Source organism: Schistocerca gregaria, chromosome 7, assembly GCF_023897955.1.
Source record: "Schistocerca gregaria isolate iqSchGreg1 chromosome 7, iqSchGreg1.2, whole genome shotgun sequence".
In the NCBI taxonomy this organism is placed as follows: Eukaryota; Metazoa; Arthropoda; class Insecta; order Orthoptera; family Acrididae; genus Schistocerca; species Schistocerca gregaria.
The window spans coordinates 273,185,230-273,206,593 of record NC_064926.1 but is presented as its reverse complement, the minus strand read 5'-3'; the positions used below and the strand labels follow the sequence as shown (position 1 = coordinate 273,206,593).

General features: G+C 40.1%; 1 protein-coding gene across 4 annotated transcripts in view; it reads left to right on the top strand.

Moving 5' to 3' along the window:
- Positions 1 to 21,364, top strand: part of LOC126281978 (mast/stem cell growth factor receptor kita-like) — a 309,972-nt gene that overhangs the window by 42,918 nt on the left and 245,690 nt on the right. For all 4 annotated transcript variants that reach the window (XM_049981360.1, XM_049981357.1, XM_049981359.1 and 1 more), the window contains exon 2: positions 379 to 500. In XM_049981360.1, the coding sequence (XP_049837317.1) occupies positions 379 to 500 (122 nt within the window). The remainder of the gene's footprint in view (positions 1 to 378; positions 501 to 21,364) is intronic.

Genomic DNA, 21,364 nt, shown 5'->3' with positions numbered 1-21,364 from the left:
AGGGGCGTGGCTCTCCCCTATCTCTCAAGAAATGAAAAAAAAGTAAAATTTCTATGACCATTTGCAAGTCACATCCACTTCCAAAACATAAAAAAATTGATCATATCCCAGATTCTAGCCCCCCCCCCCCTCCCCTACAAATTTTCATATGAGTGCCCTTGCATGCGTAGTGCCATAGCTGCTTACTACCACTGAACACGTTGCTGTAGTTGTGTTGTGAGCACAGTAGACTGAACTTGCTTCGTCTGCTCTCTGCAGCCCCCTGAAAACACTGACAGGACGTCGTAAACAAACTATAATTGTTGTAATATAATATTTTGACCTTCTGCAAAGAAACAACCTTGTGATTTTACAATAAGTTGTTTTTGATTGTTGCAGACGGACCGAGAATAACATCACCGAAAGATGAAACAGTTGTGGAAAAAGGAAAAACAATTACCGTTGTGTGCGAAGGAGAAGGTGACTTGAAATGGGAATATCCTGAATACAGCGGTTCTAAGGTACAGTGAAAAATAAAGACTTCGATGGTACACATCATTATTATGAATGACGACAACGTATTGGTTGCCAGACCTTGGGCGACTCAAACTGTGCATATATATGTAGTTCAGATTGCAAACTCTTTATGCAAAGATGCCCTGGCTCATACACTCGCGTTTGAAAATATGTCGACAATGTACAAGTAATGACATACAGAAGAAGCGCAAGAGAAAAGATGTTAAATGTATCCTAGTACAGAAGTTTTCTTTCTCCGGCCTGTGTTTAGAACATTTCGGGAATGGCGAAAAGATGTTTTTCTACGGAGGCAGGTAATCTACAGCGAAACGACGAGAAAGGAGAAAGTGTCCGTATACAAATGATCTATTGGAACGTTGCAGTTCAACTGTCTGTTCTACTTCCTCAATGTCTAAGAGAGATGCACTGTGAAGGAAAAATAGCTGCTCAAAAACGAACAACCAGAGTTAACCTTTTAATTAGGGTACTGAAGAAGCAATATGTTTAGACAAGCGCTGACGCACCTTCTTGTCGAAATAATAAACAGCCAATCACTGGCGGAATGGAAGGTTTATTAAAACCCCTTACCGCGGTTTCAACGTTTATAAAAACGTCTTCAGTGTCTTTAGATATGTTGACCAACATTCGGTGTTTGGACTATTGAGAAGTACGTATAACTGCCGTGATGTAGTACTACCGTCTCAACTGTTGTTCATTGTTTGCTTCCTTATTATAAAAACGCTTCCTTTTTCCACTAGTTTATGTTTTGATTACCTGTATCTGATTTGGACTAATTTTTGTGTATGCCTGCAGTCCCAGATAAATACTTTTACAATTTACTGATCGTGTCGCTTCTTTTTATTGGCAAGGAAATCTTATTAAACAATTTCTCCTACTTCTGGTCCTCTGTGGGGAGGATTTTGTGAACAAAAAAATCTAGTTTCATTAATAACATAGAATTTTTTTTACTATTACTATGTGTTTTGCTTGGAACATGTAACTCTCTTCATACAATGTTACGTAGGAATATAATTGCGTAGGCTTCCGCGGCCAGTGTCAGTGGACATAAAAGCTTTTTGGGTATAGTACCGCGTCATAATGTAAAAACTACTGCTGCTGGAGAAAAACCAACGTTTCAGCCATGATTGCAGCGGCCTTCTTCTGGGTCTAGACGCGGTACTATACCCGGAAAACTTTTATGTCGACTTACGTAGGAGTGTTTCAATTAATTTTGCCACGAGCAATGCCCTTCTTTCTGAGAACAATATCTCTCTCTCTCTCTCTCTCTCTCTCTCTCTCTCTCTCTGATCTACATAAACAATCTACACTCTGGTAACTACTGTGCATGGCAGAGGGTATATCCCATCAGTTATTAGCGTTTATTCCCATTCCATTCACATATGGAATGTGTGAAGAATGATTGTTTAACTGCATCTTGTGGATACTGTAATTAATGTGAGCGAATCATTGGGGATTGTCATATATTTCTAGAGTCATCATTTAAAGCTGGTTCTTGAAACTTTGTAATTAGGCCTAAGTGATCATTCTGTTTCATATCCTGACAAAGTGTTACATATAGGTATTTGTGTGAGTTGGCTGATTCTGACTGTGACTCACTGATTTTATAGTCATAGGATACCACATTTTTTTCTTTTTGTGAGGTGCATAATTTTACATTTCTGAACATTTAAAACAAGTTACCAGTCATTGCACCACTTTGAAATCTTATTGAGATCTGATGGAATATACTCCATAGAAAAGAAGGAAACAAATAAGAAAAAATTTCAGGACTGCTAGTACTGCAAGGTTTCACAGGAGAGCTTCTGTATAGTTTGGAAGGTAGGAGACGAGATACTGGCAGAAGTAAAGCTGTGAGAACCGGGCGTGAGTCGTGCTTCGGTAGCTCAGATGGTAGAGCACTTGCCCGTGAGAGTCAAAGGTCCCGAGTTCGAGTCTCGGTCTGGCACACCGTTTTAATCTTCCAGAAAGTTTCATATCAGCGCACATTCCGCTGCAGAGTGAAAATCTCATTCTGAAAAATTAAAATGGTTAAAAAAAATGGAAAAAAGTAGCTAAACGAGTAAGTTAAGTCTTCTCTCACATTAAAATAATGAAATGGTGGAAAGTCCAGAGTGGAATAACAATCATATCACGAAAAGGATATATTGCTACTCACCATGGAGGAGATGCTGAACTGCAGACAGGCACAACAAAAAGCAACAAAAAGACTGCTGTACATTTAAGCTTTCAGCCAAAAGGCCTTCTTCTGTCACACACACACACACACACACACACACACACACACATGACCACTATGTCTGGCCACTGGCGTCACTGGAGACAGTGGTCATGTGTTTGAGTTGTGTTAGTGTGAATGTATGTGTGTATTTTTTACTGCAGAAGAAGACCTTTTGGCCAAAAGCTTAAATGTGTAGCAGTCTTCTTGTTCTGCCTGTCTGCGAGTCAGTGTGTCCTCTGTACAGTGAGTAGCAATCTATCTTTTTCATATTATTCTTAAAATATTGAAAGGTGATTCTGGAAATACTTCAGAGGTAAAGATGTTCTAAACATTTACTTTATTTACCCAGATCAGAGATCAGTCTACACTAGGACTTGAATGTCAAATAACTGAATCTATAGGACTAGAGGAACTAATGAGCAAAATGTTGCAGCCAAGGGCATGGCATAACATCTGCTATGTGTGACATATAAAGGGTGAAGAAAAAATGCCATGCTTGGTGCATCACATGCAAGTCCTCATCCAGAATCAACATCAAAGTTTATCTAGAAAAATCATATCAGGTGCATTTTGAAAACACGTGTGAAAGTGAGGAACTGGGAACACTGACACATCATGTGGTGCATCGGAATGTACAGAGAAACATGTATCACCCCACACTACCATATCAACTATTGTAACTCACTAAGTAGACTGCTGGGACATTAAACTCACATCCAGCTGAGGTTTGAATCCTCATCGGGTTCCTTTTGTATTTTTTAGATGTATAGTTCTCTATTTTTCATTGTTTGTAACGAGGAAATCATTTTGTCACATGTCAATAGCCTATCACATGACAGTGGAATCTATTAAACTGCATGCATATGTCTACTAACCACATAGTGTGCAACCATAACTGGTCATGTGAAGTTCATGAAGGGTGGCATCCTGATGGAGTTCACAAAAGATGAATATGTCAATATACTTCTGGTGCTGGGTGCATCCGATAACCAAGCTGCTGCTGCTGCTTGTGCATATGCTGCACAGAACTCACAAAGGCACCATTCCAATAAGAATATTTTTTGTTGCCCGGAGCAGCGTCAGGAAACTGGTAGTCTACATCCACAAGTAATTGACAGAGGTCATCCAAGAACTAGACATACTCCACAAACAAAGGATGCGATTCTTGTAAATGTTGGCCAATCACCTCAGCAAAGTACCAGTGATACTGCATGGCAGTTCCAGATATCTCAACGACTGGTTGTTGAAGTATTGTGTGATGAAGAACTGCATCCATATCATTATACATTAACTTACCACCACCAACCTGAAGACCATATTCGACGAGTACAGTTTGTGAATGGCTTTTGCAATAAGTGGAAGATAATGAACATTTTATAAATAATGTGGTATGGATTGAAGAAACTAGCTTTACTCGTGAAGGTATTTTCAACCTCCACAACACAGAGCAAGGTGGCGCAGTGGTTAGACACTGGGCTTGCATCCAGGAGGATGAAAGTTCAATCCCGCGTCCGGCAATCCTGATTTAGGTTTTTCATCATTTCCCTAAACTGCTCCAGGCAAATGCCAGGATGATTCCTTTGAAAGGGCATGGCCGACTTCCTTTCCCGTCCTTCCCTAATCCAATGAGACCGAAGACTGAAGACCTCGCAGTTTGGTCTCTTCCCCCAAACAACCCAACCCTAACCTTCGTAACAGCCATTGTTAGTCAGAACGCAACCCACATGTCACTCATGAACATAGCTTTTAGGCACACTTTGGCATGGCAGGAATGCTTTTGGCCCCTTACCTATTGCCGGACAAGATGAATGCACTCCTGTGTTGAACATATCTGTGCAATACTTTGTCTGAGCATTAGAAAATGTCCCACTTGGTGTTCAGCAACAGCTGTTGTTTCTTCATGAAAGTGTATTGTTACACATTGGAATTAATGTGTGTTACTATTTAAGTGAAGCATTTCCAGGGAAATGGATTGGTCATGCAGACCCAAGTGTTTTGACCTATATGTTCCCCATATCTTAATCCAATAGATTTTTGTTTGTGGTGAGACTTAAAGAAACAAGTTTATAGTACTCCATTCACGGATGTACAAAACCTAATCTTCAGTGACGATAGAAGCTGGTACGTTGCATAGGGCCCAGCAAAGTATGATCCAGTGAGTGGTGAAGTGTTTGAAAATCATAGGTGATTGCTTTAAACACCTTCTCTAGTGAATGTTGCCCGCACATCTATGTACCATATCTATGAATCTGTGAGTGTAAGCCTGGGTGTCAAACATACAGAATGAAATTAGTGTGCATAGCATAATGTGCAGTCTAGTGTAGCCTACCTATTGTGTTTTTTTTACCTTATTCGATACAGATGATGTTACCATATATCCACTGTTATTTTCTATTGGCTTTATTTGTGTCATGGATGAAACAAAGCGGTCCTTTATGTCTGATAGAAGTTCATGTTATGTCTTGGTGTTTAAATCTACATCTACATCTACATGGATACTCTGCAAATCACTTTTAAGTGCCTGGCAAAGGGTTCATCGAACCTCCTTCACAATTCTGTATTAATCCAATCTTGTATATCGCATGGAAAGAATGAATACCTATAACTTCCCGTACGAGCTCCGATTTACCTTATTTTATCTTGGGATTGTTCCTCCCTATGTAGGTTGGTGTCAACAAAATATTTTTGCATTTGGAGGAGAAAGTTAGTGATTGGAATTTTGGGAGAAGATCCCATCGCAATGAAAAATGCCTTTCTTTTAATGATTTCCACCCCAAATCCTGTATCATTTCTGTGACACTCTCTCCCATATTTCATGGTAATACAAAACATGCTGCCTTTATTTGAACTTTTTTGATGTACTCCATCAGTCCTATCTGGTAAGGATCCAACACTGCACAGCAGTTTTCTAAAAGAGGACAGACAAGTGTAGTGCAGGCAGTCTCCTTAATAGGTAAATGTAATACTAACAGAAAGAAATGCACAAGACACCACATTGTGTAGGTGTAAATTGCATACAATTTTATGCTTTAACTGAAAGAAAATGTTTGGCGTGAATTATCATTGAGTCAGCATATGCGTTCCCGATGGCATTACCTCGTTTCACTGAGCTGATGGGATAGCTCCAGCAGAGTGGTGAGTTCATGGTACCTCTTTTTGCTCACACTGCATACAATTACAGCGTTGCCAGATCATCATTTTTTAAATCACATTTCTGTTAAACCTATTGGTGGGATGTGTGTTTTGCTGGATACACTTTTGTCTTGAATTGGGATGAGGAATCACATGGCGACCTCCAAGTGTGGCATTTTTTCTTCAACCTGTACAATGGTGTGCAATTTTTTATACTGTAAGGTGCAGCAGCAGAATATAAAAACTTATGTCTTTAAAGGTAATGCTGCAGCAACTAAACCCAATGTGGTGGACTGGCAGGTATGACACATGACAAACAATTCTTACAAGGAAGAAAATTAATGAACAAAATGTGGCAGAAGATCTTAGAAATAAAATGAATCTTACAACTTTGTTTAAATAAATCAGCTTAGCATATGAGGCCTTGCAATTGGAGTTTGGTTGTAGCATCCTCGTATGACCTCTTAGAAACTGTATTATTCGAAATAGCTTTTCTCAAAGGATAATTCAACAAACTAGTTCATTAAGTTTTGAGTGAGAGATTGGGAATCACAGGTAAATTTGCTAACAAACCAATAAAAATGGTGAAGACGCTCTTTTATGAGGTTTGTGTGGACAAGAAGCTTACAAAGCCTGAACTAGATTTAGAGTGACACTTCTGTACTTTATCTTCATCTTCATATTCTCTTCAGGTGTGCGGCAGGAATTGCCTGTTACAGTACCAATCTCTGTTGGGGTCTACCTCTGTCTCTTCTCCCATGACACTTATAATTTTTTGCGTTTGGGGGAAGTCTCTCACTCTCCATTCTTGTAGATGTTCGTTCCATTTTCTTCTGTAGTCATTGAGGCTAATGATTTGCAGTTCTTCTCTAATATCTATATTTCTTAGTCTGTCTTCTCTTGTGAAACCTTTAACACCTCTAAGGAATTTCATTTCTTGTGCCTGAATCTTGCTTCTTGGTAATCACACAGGTCTCACTTCCATAGAGCAATGTGGGAACTGCAACAGTTTTGTAAAATTTAATTTTAGTGTCTTTTATGGTTTTGTTTTTTAGGTTTCTATTAATTGTTCCACATATCTGGTTGAACTTACTAAGCTTAGTTTCAGTATCTCTGCTGTAGCCATATGTTGTTTCACATCTGAGGTAACTGAAATGGTTTACTTGCTCTAAAATCTTCTGCTATATCACTATTTAGGTTCTGATTGGTTCTTTCCCCTTGAAGGCCATAGTCTTAATTATTCTTTTGAAATTTCTTTGTTAAATTTTTGCACTTATTTGTTTTAGCAAGTAGATTCCTTTCTGAAAATCATCTTCCTTATCTGCTAGTATCACTCCATCATCAGCATATAGTGAACTATTTAAAAGAATGTTCCTGTCTAGGTAGATGCCTTACTTTCTGAAATTCTGATTTACATATATGTATTATTTCATTAATGTATATGTTGAACAAAGTTGGAGAGATGCAGCAGCCTTGTTGTACCCCATTGTTAGTTGGTATCTCATTAGTTGTGTTACCATTGACATCTAGAGTGATATTTGTGTCTTGATATAAACTATTTATCACATTTATTAGATGCTTTGGATATCCGAGATTTGTCATTATTTCCCAAAGTTTCTGTCTATTGTCAAAAGCTTTTTTAAAGTCAATAAAAGCAATGTGTGTTTCTTTATTACGGTATACTCTCTCCATTTTTCTATTATTTGCTGTAGAATAAAAACTGCATCTGTTGTGGAGTGTCCTTTCCTAAAACCCATTTGTTTCTCATGCAGTGCTGCCTCTGCTATGTTTTTCAGTATTGTATTTAAAATATTAGCTTACACCTTGAATACTGAGTCCAGTGAACTTATTCCGTGTCCATCACCACCCTGTCATCTAGCTACCCACAGACTTAAAGTGACGAAAGCTGTGTTGGACAAACTTGTGACCTGGCATAGTAAGGCCATGAGAGAGTGCTTGGGCCTCTCCAGTTGATCTACTTCATAAGAAGTGGCATCCACTTATTCGGTGACTACCGCTACCTCAATGCCCATAGATGACTACCGCTACCTCAATGCCCATAGAATCACTCACAGCTACCTCATTCTGGACCTGCACAATTTCTCGCACATCCTGGCCAACGCAAAAATATTCAGCATTGGCAATTTCAAAACAGCATACCTGAAAATTCCGAATGCAGATGAAGACGTACCAAAAATTGCAATAATTACTCCATTCGGTCCTCTACACGTTGTATGGACCAAAAAATGCGGCACCAACATGGCAAAGATTTGTTGATAATGTGCTGTTCAGTTTACATTTTGTTACGCCTGTTTAGATAACATCATAATCTTTTCACAAAATGAGCACAATGACCATCTTCATATCATCCTTGATAAATAAGCTGGCCTCTCATGGGGTTATGATAAACAATGACTAGTTTCAACTTTGGCAACCACATATGACCTTTATCTGACACTATGTCGATGCATCTGGGGTGCGTCCTAATGCTGAGAAAACTGACCAGATACACCTCTACCTACCTCCCAACAACTACCAAGATGTGTGTAGATTTTTGGGGATAATAAACTTCTACAGGAACCAATTGGCACATGCCACTGGACTTTGCTACCACTCATCCAAGCATTGTGTGACAGTACATGTGGTAAAAGACGCTTCAACTGGACACTGCAAATGCAGGTGGCCTTTTACACCTGTTATATGCCATGACCCTTGCCCACCTATCACTCAATGCACATGTAATTATCCCATTTGATGCTAGCAAGTGTGTGATTGTGGCTGCTTTATAGCAAGAGATTGGTGGAATCATTCATCCGCTCAGGTTTTTCTCATGCAAATTTGCTGCCACACAGAAAAAATGGTCTACATTTGATTGCAAAGTACTAGCCATATATGAAGCAGTTTGCCACTTTCTAGGTGATGTTGTGGAAAGCCCCTTCACTGGCAGATACATTTCACAACCCGGCAGTTGATTGTGCACCCAGGAGATCCCACCCCCTATATTTTGTAGCACAGTTCACTAGTGACCTGCAATACAGTAAAGGCACCAATGATATTGTGGCAGACTGCCTCTCCCAAATCACAGCTATATGGTACAGCCATACAAGTTTGATGTGATATTTTGAACAGATGGTTTTGACCAGTCATCCCAGAGCTGTATCGCAGGACAATTTTTGATCTTCTCCGCAACCTTGCACATCTGGATTTGTGCCCTACCATATGCCTCATCATGGAATGGTTTGCCTGGCTTGACATTAAAAACGATTTTGCCACATGCATTCTGTGCCAGCAGGCAAAAACTGACTGCCAAGCACAGACCCTCTGTCGTAAATTCCCAATACCAAAGGGGTGGTTCTAGCTTGTTCACGTTGACAGCATAGGGCCACTCCCTGAATCACATGTTTACCATTACATTCTGTCAGTGCTAGATCGTGCGACACGATGAGTGGACAGTTGAATGGCCAGATTCTCCTCCCTGGCTTCCTTAATGTCGAACCAGGGTTGGCAGTTTGAATCCCAACTGTTCAAAGAGTTATGCCACTTATGTGGATGCCATCAGTCCCACATATTCGCCTAACATCTCAAATCCAATGGCTTCATGGACCAGTGACATTCGACAATGAAAGCTGCTCCCATGTGCCACTCAGAACTGTGGGTGGAGGCCCTTCCATGGGTTCTCCTGGGCATTTGCATGACACAAACATGACCTTGATACGCTACTCACCAAAATGCTAAATGGCAAGCCCTTCACTCCGGCCACTGAATCTGTAGTGCATGAAATGGTCCCCACTGACCAGGGCTTAGCAGACTTAGTCATGTGCATGCACACACATATACAAAACATTTGTGTGCCACCTCCCTCCCATCACAGGACACAAATTTTTATTTATAAAGAGCAGAGCAAGTGTTCTCATATGGCTCTATGTACAGACACAGTGAAACCAGCCCTACAGCCACCATTTACAGGACCATACCGAGTCGCCCAGCACCTTCTACAGATCTTTCAGTCAATTTCCAAGTGAGTGCGATTCGCCATGACTTTCTGCCTAATGACTTCTGTCACAGTATGCGATACCGACCTTGTGATTACTACTACCTACATGGGCGGGAGGTTGTGTGCAAGTGCTGTCAGACACAGTTTCATGAATACCACTCCTGTCCCACCAGAAATTGACATGACAAGATTCACCTTCTGTTTTTCAGCAGATGGTACACTCACTGTCATTGCCTGACTTACACCACTGCCAGACCCACAATGCCTTCTGTCGATGCAACAATGCAAGGCAATGTCACCAACATGCCTTCCTCTTCGAATACTGCCACTGAGCCAGCAGTAATTAAAGGTGCTTCTGAGACTTCTTCCTTATCTGCTAATGTTGCTTTCCATCTAGAAAGTATTTACTAAGGTTAACAAAGGTGATGTTGGCCTGATGTACTCGACAATGCCCTTTAACTACACTGTCTAAAGGATCGTCCTAAGAAATACCAAATTAAGATCAGTCTGAAGATGCCTAAATAAGGTGAAATGTGTAGTTGATAAATAAAAAAAACTAAAATTGCAACCAAAACTGTTTTCAACTAATACTAACAAACATCGTGTTTGAAATGCCTTTCAGGAGAAGGGTCTGTTAAGTAAGATCATGGTTGGGTTAGTCAGTAGAAAAATGTATTTGACAACAAACTAAAACATATACATATATCATAAATGAAGAAAAGAAAAATGCAATTACAATTAATAATACATCCAATCACCTGCATTGTCAGTAATTGCTTGGCTTCTGTGATGACCATTTGAAACCAAGTTTTCTATGTATTCACGTGGAAGAGAGACCTCCAGATGCATCAGATTTGAACTGACAGTTGTCTTGAAGTGAATTTTGATTGCATTGTTAAGAATGGGTTTCCGAATTAAACCTTAGTAATCATTTCTTCCATTTTTGGAGTCACTTTAATGACTAAGCCATGTTCTTCAAAGTCATCCACGTTTTTAACCAATTTATAGCATGTTACTAACTTTTGTGCAAATGATTTGATTTCTCCATATAATTAGACCTCGTGGGATGACTAATTTTCAGATCTGTGGGGTGCCTACAGAGAAACACAGCCTCAAAACACAATGCATTTGCTGCAGTAATGTCTCTTCTTGTGTGTCTCAGTCAAGAATCCAAACTAAACTAATGCTTTATGGACAGTGGGACAAAGGTTCCCTCTGTTGAGCTGTGAAGGAACTAAGGCAATATTTTTTACCATCTGTGTGTAATGCCAACCACACACTTACTTAACAGACTGTATATGGAAAAATCCTGCTGATATACAAAGTTATCAAATTGATTATATATTTGTCAAACTCAGTGCGGAAATAGAATCAAATCGAGCCTCAGCTATCCTGGTGCTGAAGCAAACAGTGACCACCATAAGAACCAACATAACTGCCACTGTAGCTGCAACCACTGTGTAGTCTTTTATGTGGGCATTAGCACTAACAAGCTGTCTGTCCACAGGAATGGCTACTGATAAACTGGCCAAGAGACAGCTGGACCCCAATTTCTGAAAATACCACCCATCATGATGAGCTTGTTTTCAATGAGTGCTTCACTATGGGTACCATCTGTTTTCTCAGGGTTGCCTTAGTTTCTGGAAATCAGGGAATATCAGGGGATTTAAAAAAATCAGTGAAATATCAGGGAAATTTGAAAAAAAAAAATACATTGGAAAAATCTCGTTTTTGTTTCAGTAGACAAAATGGTTTGTTTACTGTGATGTTATGCAGCGTCACTGGCTGGGTGCAGCTGAGCACGTGCGCTGCTTCCCTACTCCCTTGTTACTATTGCTTCTACTCTTCCTACCACTCCCCTCAACTTGCAGTCAGTGCTGCCATCACTTCTTGTCGATAGCCTGGCAGCTACCAATGAGAGGCAGGTTCTGATCTGATTCTCAGAGAATGTAGACACAGTGGTCTTACAAGGAGAAGGCCTCAGACACGGCCAACTGATTCAGCTCAGATTTGGCAGGTTGATTGTGTACAACCTAAAACGAAGGACTCTTTAAGATATTTTGGCTCAACACCCTTCCGTTTTTGAGAAAATCAACCCTTCTATCCCTATCAATTAAGATATGGAAAAATACATACGAGAAAAATAACATTCGCTAGGTTTCTTTGAGATTTGATTCCAGCCAGTTACCTTGGCCATTGTGCTATCAGTACTCTCTGCGAAAAGTGTTTAGCATGTGGGTACATAAGTGGCAATTGTAAAATTTTCTTTCCTTGATTTCTGGATGGACCTGTATGTACAGTTTTGAGTCAATTGCTCGTCATAACCTTTAGGGGTGATTTTTTCAAAAACGGGAGGGTGTCAAGCCAAAATATTGTAGTATCTTTTGTTTTAGGTTGTACAAAAGCGATCTGTCAAATTTGAGCTGAATCGTTCGGCTGTGTATGAGGCCTTTCCCTTGTTAGATAGTGGTCATGTGTGCATGAGTTGTGTGTGATTGATTTTGTGAATGTGTGTGTGCTCTTGTTTTCTGACAAAAGCTATGGCTGAAAATTCAGTTGTGAGAGGATGATTGTCTTTTCTGTGTGCCTGTCTGTGGCTCAGCAATCATCTTAACGGTGAGTTGCTACCTATCCTCATTATTATTGATTCTCAGAGTATTTGAACAAGTTATACGTTGTATGGGTTTATCAATACAGTCTCATTTCATCAACATGCTGTCTGTGTCTCGTGAATAGCTGGCTACATGAGTGGACTTCCGCGATGGGTCAAAATCACAGGCCGTTTCTGCAGGTATCTGTTAATGGATTGCGCCTGACGATCTGAAGCCATTCGGTTCCCACTAATGTGCAGGCCCTGCCCATTGGATCTATTATCACCAATCTGCCTGCAGTCTGGATCTGTTTGTGTGTGACATAACACAGTGGATTTTTGTGGTTTATCCTTGGATCCAGGACTGCAGTGCTCCTCAACAGGCCAGAGCCCATGGCTGATGTATTTCAGGAATTGCAGCTGTTTCACTGCAAGTACATTGTGCAGTGTGACGTTTTATACACATTTTATTTGTTCTAGTCATTTTGGCACTTCAATAGTAGTTTGTATTTTAGAATGTATGGATGATAAGAAGAAGAAAATTGTCAGTTGCCAGCAGTTCATACGCTATGTACTCATATTTTTCTCAAAAGAAGGATTGCACAATACCTGTAAAATAATAGATGTAACACAATGAGTAATAACCGACAATAATAAATATAGTAGAACCAACATTTTATTGGCAGTCACTTATGGTGTTAATTTTCACAGTTCTTCCTCTCCTTCTACACTTCTTTCAAGAGGTCTCCTTTTTTCTGAGGTTACTTCTGAAATCAGTGAAGGTATTTTAAATCTTCTTTTGTGACTCTGAGGAAATACGTATTTTTGTCATAAAATGTGTTCATTTTATTGAAATAAAATAACATCAATAATCTTAATGAAACACATATACCATTTGAAAGAGTTCATTACAGAAGATGTTGATGTTAGTACTTAAGATTTTTGCTCACATCAGGAAACGCTACCTGCTCGCAAGTTATTTTAGATATTTCCTTGTTTGCACTACCGTTTCTTGTACCTTAGCAGAAAAGACAGATTGTCAACTTATGCCTTAACTTACTCTTGAGATCTCAAAATTTGTCTGGAAAAAATCTTAAAACCTGTCTGGAAATCAGGGAAGTACCAGAGAATTTCACTTGGGGAAACTTGTAGCAATCCTGTTTCTACACACCAATACCAGATTTTTGAGTTATGCAGTTGGGAACTCTCCCTGCATCTATTCTTCATTCCCCTAATGCTCCTAGCCTCAACATTTGATAGTTAAGGTCCTTCACTTACCTCTATCCCCTTGCCTGCTCCCACTCCAGCCCTACAGGCGCCTTCTACTCTGCCATTGCATCTAAATAGTCATTTCCCCTCCTCTGCTTCTCTCTTCTCACCCCCCCCCCCCTCCTTTACATCCTATCAGCACAGATTCTTGATGTCACACCTAGCAGCCTACTATCCAGTTTCCACCACACTCCCAGAGGCAGCACCAGTATCTTCCCCACTCCTAATCGGCTGCCTCACCTCTCAGTCTCTTCTGTTCCACTACTACCCACACCTGTTGAGATCATTGCTCACCTCAGGTGCAATCACAGTTGGACCTTAGCATGCGGAGATGACAGTGAGCATGAGTATGTATGTGAGCTACACACATGTGAATGTGTGTGTGTGTGTGTGTTCTTTGTGCCTCTCTGCTTGCTACTCAACCAGCACCTCTTTTATGTAGTGAGTAGCTATCCATTTCATATTGTTGTAATATGATCGTTACTTAATGTCACAACTTAACAAATGACCAGTAAAAGCCATAGTGAATTTTGACACAGAAATCACAATACTGCTGTGGAAGGAGGAGTTGCAGTTGCGCTCAGTTTCAGTGTTCCCATATTGTAGAAGTTTCAGATCTACATAAATTGAAATGTATTTTGCTAACACAAAATCTTAGTGAATTGATGTTAAGTAGACAAGCTCTGACCATTTTACAGGGTGTCTCACATACATCCAGTGTGCCTCAGGTGCTGGTTAATCATCTCTTTTGTTCGTGAAGTGGCAACACTGTCTCGAAAGTTGGTTGCACTGCATTTTATTGGAAAGTTAAGTGTTGTGCTTCACCTGTTGTGAGAAGCTCACATTGCTGAGTTGTTACAGAAATGTTAAGTTTTTACAGAAATGGAGCAGTTTGCATTAGAGCAGCAAATTGATATTGTGGAGTGATACATAAAGAGAGGCTTCATCAAGAAATGTTTCAAGTATCCTGGTAGGAAACTCCCCAGAGCCAGCAGTAAAAGATCGATACAAGAAATGGAGGGCTGTAGGATCTGTTCAAAATTTGCAGAGGAATAGGCAACTGACATTGAGGACCCCTGAAATTACAGAAAGAATTCACTGGACATTACAGAAAGTCCCTACAAGTTGGTAAGGAGGTTATCACAGCAGGTTGGTGTATCTCGTACATCATATCATCATGCACTAAAAGATGTCAGTGTGGTGCATGAGTTGAAATTTAAATTTCAGGATTAGTGAAAAAGAGTTCATTATTTTAACTGGCCCCCCAACGAACCATGGACCTCACCGTTGGTGGGGAGGCTTGCTTGCCTCAGCGATACAGATAGCCGTACCGTAGGTGCAACCACAACGGAGGGGTATCTGTTGAGAGGCCAGACAAACGTGTGGTTCCTGAATAGGGGCAGCAGCCATTTCAGTAGTTGCAGGGGCAACAGTCTGGATGATTGACTGGTCTGGCCTTGTAACACTAACCAAAACAGCCTTGCTGTGCTGGTACTGCACACGGTTGAAAGCAAGGGGAAACTACAGCCGTATTTTTTCCCGAGGGCATGCAGCTTTACTGTATGGTTAATAATGATGGCGTCCTCTTGGGTAAAATATTCCGGAGGTAAAATAGTCCCCCATTCGGGTCTCCAGGCAGGGGCTACTCAGGAGGACGTCGTTATCAGGAGAAAGAAAGCTGACGTTCTACGGATCGGAGCGTGGAATGTCAGATCCCTTAATCGGGCAGGTAGGTTAGAAAATTTAAAAAGGGAAATGGGTAGGTTAAAGTTACATATAGTGGGAATTAGTGAAGTTCGGTGGCAGGAGGAACAAGACTTCTGGTCAGCTCACTACAGGGCTATAAACACAAAATCAAATAGGGGTAATGCAGGAGTAGGTTTAATAATGAATAGGAAAATAGGAATGCGGGTAAGCTACTACAAACAGCATAGTGAACACATTATTGTGGCCAAGATAGACACGAAGCCCACACCTACTACAGTAGTACAAGTTGATATGCCAACTAGCTCTGCAGATGACAAAGAAATTGAAGAAATGTATGATGAAATAAAAGAAATTATTCAGCTAGTGAAGGGAGAAGAAAATTTAATAGTCATGGGTGGCTGGAATTCAGTAGTAGGAAAAGGGAGAGAAGGAAACATAGTAGGTGAATGTGGATTGGGGGTAAGAAATGAAAGAGGAAGCTGCCTGGTAGAATTTTGCACAGAGCACAACTTAATCATAGCTAACACTTGGTTCAAGAATCATAAAAGAACTTTGTATACATGGAAGAAGCCTGGAGATACTGACAGGTTTCAGATAGATTATATAATTGTAAGCCAGAGATTTAGGAACCAGGTTTTAAATTGTAAGACATTTCCAGGGGCAGATGTGGACTCTGACCACAATCTATTGGTTATGAACTGTAGATTAAAACTGAAGAAACTGCAAAAAGGAGGGAAGTTAAGGAGATGGGATCTGAATAAACTGACTAAACCAGAGGTTGTACAGAGTTTCAGGGAGAGCGTAAGGGAACAAATGGCTTTAATGGGGGAAAGAAATACAGTAGAAGAAGAATGGGTAGCTCTGAGGGATGAAGAAGTGTAGGCAGCAGAGGATCAAGTAGGTACAAAGACAAGGGCTAGTAGAAATCCTTGGGTAACAGAAGAAATATTGAATTTAATTAATGAAAGGAGAAAATATAAAAATGCAGTAAATGCAGCAGGCAAAAAGGAATATAAACGCCTCAAAAATGAGATCAACAGGAAGTGCAAAATGGCTAAGCAGGGATAGCTAGAGGATAAATGTAAGGATGTAGAGGCTTATCTCACTAGGGGTAAGAAGATACTTCCTACAGGAAAATTAAAGAGACCTTTGGAGAAAAGAGAACCACTTGGATGAATATTAAGAGCTCAGATGGAAACCCAGTTCTAAGCAAAGAAAAGAAAGCAGGAAGGTGGAAGGAGTATATAGAGGGTCTATACAAGGGTAATGTACTTGAGGACAACATTATGGAAATGGAAGAGGATGTAGAGGAAAATGAAATGGGAGATATGATATTGTGTGTAGACTTTGACAGAGCACTGAAAGACCTGAGTTGAAACAATGCCCCGGGAGTAGACAACATTCAATTAGAACTACTGATGGCCTTGGGACAGCCAGTCCTGACAAAACTCTACCATCTGGTGAGCAAGAAGTACGAGACAGGCGAATTACCCTCAGACTTAAAGAAGAATATAATAATTCCAATCCCAAAGAAAGCAGGTGTTGGCAGATGTGAAAATTTACCGAACTATCAGTTTAATAAGTCACGGCTGCAAAATACTAACGCGAATTCTTTACAGACGAATGTAAACTAGTAGAAACCGACCTAGGGGAAGATCAGTTTGGATTCCGTAGAAATATTGGAACATGTGAGGCATTACTGACTCTATGACTTATTTTAGAAGCTAGATTAAGGAAAGGCAAACCTACGTTTCTAGCATTTGTAGACTTAGAGAAAGCTTTTGATAATGTTGACTGAAATACTCTCTTTCAAATTCTGAAGGTGGCAGGGGTAAAATATAGGGAGTGAAAGGCTATTTACAATTTGTATAGAAACCAAATGGCAGTTATAAGAGTTGAGAGGCATGAAAGGGAAGCAGTGTTTGGGAATGGAGTGAGACTGGGTTGTAGCCTCTCCCCAATGTTATTCAATCTGTATATTGAGCAAGCAGTAAAGGAAACAAAAGAAAAATTTGGAGTAGGTATTAAAATCCATGGAGAAGAAATAAAAACTTTGAGGTTCGCCGGTGACATTGTAATTCTGTCAGAGACAACAAAAGACTTGGAAGAGCAGTTGAATGGAATGGATATTGTCTTGAAAGGAGGATATAAGATGACCATCAACAAAAGCAAAACGAGGATTATGGAGTGTAGTCGAATCAAGTCGGGTGATGCTGAGGGTATTAGATTAGGAAATGAGACACTTAAAGCAGTAAATGAGTTTTGTTATTTGGGGAGCAAAATAACTGATGATGGTCAAAGTAGGGAGGATATAAAATATGCAATGGCAAAGAATGCGTTTCTGAAGAAGAAAAATTTGTTACCATCGAGTATAGATGAAAATGTCAGGAAGTCGTTTCTGAAAGTATTTGTGTGGAGTGTAGCCATGTATGGAAGTGAAACATGGACTATAAATAGTTTAGACAAGAAGAGAATAGAAGCTTTCGAAATGTGGTGCTAGAGAAGAATGCTGAAGATTAGATGGGTAGATCACATAACTAATGAGGAGGTGTTGAATAGGATTGGGGAGAAGAGAAGTGTGTGGCACAACTTGACTAGAAGAAGGGATCGGTTGGTAGAACATTTTCTGAGGCATCAAGGGATCACCAATTTGGTATTGGAGGGCAGCGTGGAGGGTAAAAATCGTAGGGAGCGACTAAGAGATAAATACACCAAGCAGATTCAGAAGGATGTAGGTTGCAGTAGGTACTGGGAGATGAAGAAGCTTGCACAGGATAGAGTAGCATGGAGAGCTGCATCAAACCATCTCAGGACTGAAGACCACAACAACAACAACAACAACAACAACAACATTGTAACTGGCTGCTAATGTCAATTGCTAACGGTTGCTTGGATCCTTGTTTTACTTCATGTCAGATAAGGCCCTGTTTCATTTGTCAGGTTATGTAATCTCCCAGAATTGCATACACTGCTCACAGGACAACCCATGTATTCTGCATGAGGAACCCCTCTGCTTAGAGAAGATAGTTGTCGGGTATACTTTTTATGGTGTGCCCATTATGGGCCCCATATTTTTTAATTACACCTTAAACCATGCTAGATATCTAGAGAACTATGAATGTATATACAAACAGTTAACAGATGCAGAGAAGCTATAGGCAGTGCTCCAATAAGATGGAACAACTGCTTACATTTCCATCCAAAATATGGCCAACATCATCAATGTGTTTCCTGAAGACAGACTAGTCGGTGGAGACCTCTGGCCATCAAACTCACCAGACTTATCATAATGTGATTTTTATTTATGGGGTACACTAAAAAGCAAATTGTATGCTGAGAATCCTAGTGCAGTAGACAATCTTAAATGAAACATTACTAGAGAAATTAACAATACCACGCCTGCAGAATTACAGCATGTTGCAGGTTACATCATCACACAAAATCAATGTCCGTAGTGTAGCGGTAGCATTTCTGCCTACCATGCTGGGGGCCCAGGTTCGATTCCCGGCAGGGGACTGGGTGTTGTGTGTCCATCATTATTTTCATCATCATTGACCCGCAAGTCGCCGAAGTGGCGTCAACGAAAAAGGACTTGCAATACGGCGGCCGAATGTCCCTGCATGGGGCCTCCCGGCCAACAATGCCATACGATCATTTCATTTCATTTCAGTGATGTCTGGGAGCTCATGGCCACTATTTCCAACATTTCCTATAGACATGTAACTACATGTTTTTTAACATTACTACTATCTATTCTTTTTAGTTATTTCATTGTTACTTGAATCTGGGGCATGAGGTATAGCAGTTTTATGTGGGACACAGGGATAATGACCATGATGTGATGTGCCATTAAGTCTAGAACAACAAAACATTGTGTCTACTAGTGATTCATTATGCATACAGAGGTGTTATTATTTTTACTTACCTCAGTTAAGTTATCAAAACTGTATGACATGCCTTCAGACTTTCTAAGTAATAGAACCCATTACATTGTCCTCAACAGTTAGTGTTCATCAGAGATAAAGGTTAGGAGTGCCCAAGAAAAGTTTGATAGGAGTGCTCTTGTTCTCCATACACATAAATGATTTGACAGATAGGGTGAGCAGCAATCTGTGACTGTAGAATTTCTATTTGGTGTAACAAAAGACAGATTACTCCAAATGTGGAAAATATAAGTTAATGTAAGAGAGTAGGAAAAACAATCCTGTGATACTCAAATGCAGCATTAACAGTTAGCTGCTTGACACAGTCACCTCAGTTGAATAGAGAGTGTCCAGGAGGTAGGTATGAATACCAAAGTGCTATAGAAAATACATATGTGTTGAAAATGTATTTTTTTACATTAAATAACTTCTCCCATTTATGTATGAAAAATTACATCCTCTATATGAATACCCGAGGCCATGTGGCAGTGAGCATTGCGTTCATTGAAGTTCTCGATGATGTGTTCACAAACACCTGGTGGGACACCATTAATAACTCTTTTAATTTCTTCCTTCAGTTGGTGTATTGTTTGTGGTTTGTTCATGAACACTTTTGAGTTCACAAATCCCCGCAGAAAAATGTCACAAGGCGTAAGATCGCATGATCTGGTAGGCCATTCCCGGCTACCATGTGAAGAGATAATTTTTTGAGGGAACTTGTCATTCAGTAGAACTATCATTTCACAGGATGTGTGATGTGTGGGGAACCATCTTGTTGAAAGCAAAAATCATCATTTTCACAATAAGAGGGTAAAAACTAATTACAAAGCGTGTTTTGGTAACTGTTGCTGACCACACTGACAGCAGCTCCCTCATTTTCAAAAAAAGTACTGGTTGATCACTCCCCTGCCCAGAACTTACACTACACAGTCATGTGTTGAGGATGCATCTCATCTCCCACAGCCACTCATGGGTTTTTGGTACTCCAAACTCTGCAGTTCTGATTATTGATGTACCCAGTGATGGGGAAGTGAACCTCCCCCGATAAAATTGTTCTTTTTGTGAAGTTCTTGTTCTCCGTTTGTCAATGTCTCTTTCCATGGTCAGCAGGCTTCAACTCTTGTGTAAGTTGAACCTTGTACGCATGCATTTTTGGATCTTTTGAAAGGATTTCATACAGTGAACTTGGTGATAAATTCAATTGTTGAGCTCATCGGTAAACTGATTTTCTGGGGCTTACAGCCACATTGTCATTCATGACATTGTGTTTGAACAGCAATGTTTTCTTAACTTTTGAAACAAAACTCGTGGTCTCAGACTTCTGAACATAATCATTTCCAGTCAATGATTGATCAGTTTGACCAGAGGACCCAGTCAATTTCTTTTAAACACAGCCCACACCATTATGGGGCCATCACCAGCTTGCATAGTGCCTTGCCTTATTGTCACATGGGGTCATGGCTTTGTGGGCTATGCGCCCCACTTGAACACTAACGTCAGCTCCTACCAACTGAAATTGGGACTCATCTAAACAGCCCACAGTTATCCAGTCATCTAGAATGTAACTGATATGGAGATGGCGATGCAGGTGGTATTGTGCTTTTAGCAAAAGCGCTTGAGTTGGTCTTCTGCTGCTGTAAACCATTAATGCCAAATTTCACAACACTGTCTTAATGGATATTCTTTCACAGTGTTGATTATCTGTTAGCACTGACAACTCTATGCAAAATCCACTGATTTTGGTCATTGTCTGTTGTCCATGGTGAGAGGTAGTGCCTGAAATTTGGTATTCTTATCACAATCATGACACCGTGGATCTCAGAATATTCATTTTCTTAATAATTTCCAAAATTGAGTGTTCCATGCATCTTTCTCCAACTACCATTCTGCATTCAGAGTCTGTCAATTCCTGTCATGCAGCCATAATCATGTTGGAAACCTTTTGAAATGAATCACTTGAATACAGGTGACAGCTCCCCCAATTCTCTGCCATTTTATAAACAATACTGCCACCC